This window comes from Oncorhynchus nerka, linkage group LG27, assembly GCF_034236695.1.
Source record: "Oncorhynchus nerka isolate Pitt River linkage group LG27, Oner_Uvic_2.0, whole genome shotgun sequence".
NCBI lineage: Eukaryota > Metazoa > Chordata > Actinopteri > Salmoniformes > Salmonidae > Oncorhynchus > Oncorhynchus nerka.
This window is the reverse complement of record NC_088422.1, coordinates 99,854,554-99,857,976: the sequence shown is the minus strand read 5'-3', so window position 1 is coordinate 99,857,976 and position 3,423 is coordinate 99,854,554. Positions and strand designations below refer to the sequence as shown.

At 53.1% G+C, this 3,423-nt stretch overlaps 1 protein-coding gene across 1 annotated transcript; it reads left to right on the top strand.

The window, feature by feature from the left end:
- Positions 1 to 218: 218 nt before the first annotated feature.
- Positions 219 to 2,471, top strand: LOC135565143 (adhesive plaque matrix protein-like). Its single transcript, XM_065011204.1, has one exon. It carries the CDS (start codon positions 219 to 221, stop codon positions 2,469 to 2,471), a length of 2,253 nt encoding a protein of 750 aa, XP_064867276.1.
- The last annotated feature ends 952 nt before the right edge of the window (positions 2,472 to 3,423 follow it).

Genomic DNA, 3,423 nt, shown 5'->3' with positions numbered 1-3,423 from the left:
CTGGAATATGAATGACAGTATCCTAAACCTATTAATGTTACATTGACCTGGGTGACTGGAAGATGAATGACAGTATCCTAAACCTATTAATGTTACATTGACCTGGGTGACTGGAAAAGGAATGACAGTCATCCAATATGCTGTAAATAGATATAAGGCTAACATGTGTGTGTGTCCTGCTTTACAGTCCCAGGAACGAAAACAAAACAACAACATCTATGCCACCCAACAGGACACCAACCACCCAGCAACCAACCACCCAGCAACCAACCAGCAACCAACCACCCAGCAACCACCCACCCAGCAACCAACCAGCAACCAACCACCCAGCAACCAACCAGCAAACAACCAACCACCCAGCAACCAACCACCCAGCAACCAACCAGCAACCAACCACCCAGCAACCAACCAGCAAACAACCAACCACCCAGCAACCAACCACCCAGCAACCACCCAGCAAAGCAACCACCCAGCAACCACCCACCCAGCAACCAACCACCCAGCAACCAACCACCCAGCAACAGCAACCACCCAGCAACCAACCACCCAGCAACCAACCAACCAGCAACCAAACCCAGCAACCAACCAGCAACCAACCAGCAAACAACCAACCACCCACCAGCCACCCAGCAACCAACCACCCAGCAACCAACCAACCACCCAGCAACCAACCAGCAACCAACCACCCAGCAACCAACCAGCAAACAACCACCCAGCAACCAACCAGCAAACAACCAACCACCCAGCAACCAACCAGCAAACAACCAACCACCCAGCAAACAAACAACCACCCAGCAACCAACCAGCAAACAACCAACCACCCAGCAACCAAACAACCAGCAACCAACCAGCAACCGAACAACCAACCAACCACCCAGCAACCAAACAACCAACCACCCAGCAACCAAACAACCAACCAACCAACCACCCAGCAACCAAACAACCAACCAACCACCCAGCAACCAAACAACCAACCAACCCAGCAACCAGCAGCAACCAACCACCCAGCAACCAACCAGCAAACAACCAAACCAGCAACCAACCAACCAACCACCCAGCAACCAACCAGCAAACAACCAACCACCCAGCAACCAAACAAACCCACCCAGCAACCACCCAGAAACCAAACAACTACCCACCCAGCAACCACCCAGAAACCAAACAACCAACCAACCACCCAGCAACCAAACAATCAACCACCCATCAACCACCCAGAAACCAAACAACCAACCAACCACCCAGCAACCACCCACCCAGCAACCAACCAGCAACCAACCACCCAGCAACCAACCAGCAAACAACCAACCACCCAGCAACCAACCACCCAGCAACCAACCAGCAACCAACCACCCAGCAACCAACCAGCAAACAACCAACCACCCAGCAACCAACCACCCAGCAACCAACCACCCAGCAACCAACCACCCAGCAACCACCCAGCAAACAACCACCCAGCAACCACCCACCCAGCAACCAACCACCCAGCAACCAACCACCCAGCAACCAACCACCCAGCAACCAACCACCCAGCAACCAACCACCCAGCAACCAACCAACCAGCAACCAACCACCCAGCAACCAACCAGCAACCAACCAGCAAACAACCAACCACCCACCAGCCACCCAGCAACCAACCACCCAGCAACCAACCAACCACCCAGCAACCAACCAGCAACCAACCACCCAGCAACCAACCAGCAACCAACCACCCAGCAACCAACCAGCAAACAACCAACCACCCAGCAACCAACCAGCAAACAACCAACCACCCAGCAAACAAACAACCACCCAGCAACCAACCAGCAAACAACCAACCACCCAGCAACCAAACAACCAGCAACCAACCAGCAACCGAACAACCAACCAACCACCCAGCAACCAAACAACCAACCACCCAGCAACCAAACAACCAACCAACCAACCACCCAGCAACCAAACAACCAACCAACCACCCAGCAACCAAACAACCAACCAACCACCCAGCAACCAACCAGCAACCAACCACCCAGCAACCAACCAGCAAACAACCAACCACCCAGCAACCAACCAGCAAACAACCAACCACCCAGCAACCAACCAGCAAACAACCAACCACCCAGCAACCAAACAACCACCCACCCAGCAACCACCCAGAAACCAAACAACCAACAAACCACCCAGCAACCAAACAACTACCCACCCAGCAACCACCCAGAAACCAAACAACTACCCACCCAGCAACCACCCAGAAACCAAACAACCAACCAACCACCCAGCAACCAAACAATCAACCACCCATCAACCACCCAGAAACCAAACAACCAACCAACCACCCAGCAACCAAACAACCACCCACCCATTTCCCCAAATTGACAAGTAGTAGGACAGGCAGAACTACAGACAACCAGAACCTTCATTACTGCACTAATCTCCTGTCATTTTCAATGGGGGGGTTCACTTCAGCCATAGTGAACTATAGCCCAGACTGTTAGTAGGTCAGAATGTTATTGTGCTCCTCTACTCATCTCCATTATTACACCCAGCAGAAAGGTTGTCACCTTCTATATGTGTGAGGGGTCGTCTGTCCACCTGGTGTGGCGGTTTCACTTTCAGAAACCATCTGAAAGATTGAGACACAGGCACGCACGCACGCACGCGCACGCGCGCACACACGCACACACGCACACACGAACACACGCACACACGCTCACAGGCTCACAGGCTCACAGGAACACAAGCACACAAGCACACAAGCACACACACACACACACACACACACACACACACACACACACGCACACACGCACACACGCACACACGCACACACGCACACACGCACACACGCACACACGCACACACAGGCTCACAGGAACACAAGCCCACACACACACGCACACACGCACACACGCACACACGCACACACACACACACACACACACACTGACCTATATGAGATGACACACTGTTTTCATACATGAGACCGGCCCGTCTGGGATCCCCTCTCTAAGCATCCCAAACAGAGACAGGCGTGAGGAACACCCACACAGGGTTGAGGCCTGACCTCCCTTCAGTCCCCATGGAGCAACAGGGACAGCAGGTGACGAAGCAGGCCTGGGGACACTCAGTCTGGGGGAAACTTAGCTAATGTAACGTTTGGCTTTGGCAGGTAGCGCTACGATTCAGCCCTGGGTGGGTGTCTGGACACTCCCCTGGAGGTCCCCAGCTTTGCTACAGTTTATAGCTGAGTACAAATGGCTTGAGTAATCAGACTGTTTTAGATGCAGACAAATATCAGCACAGAAGGGGAGGGGGGACTGTTTTGATGTGACACCTCTGAGAGACGGGATCCTGTTTGGTGTGACACAACTGAGCCTAATGGAGGGGTAGCCTGTGTGTGGCATTAACACTGTGGATGTTGTGACACATTCTTGTGATACCTTCCTT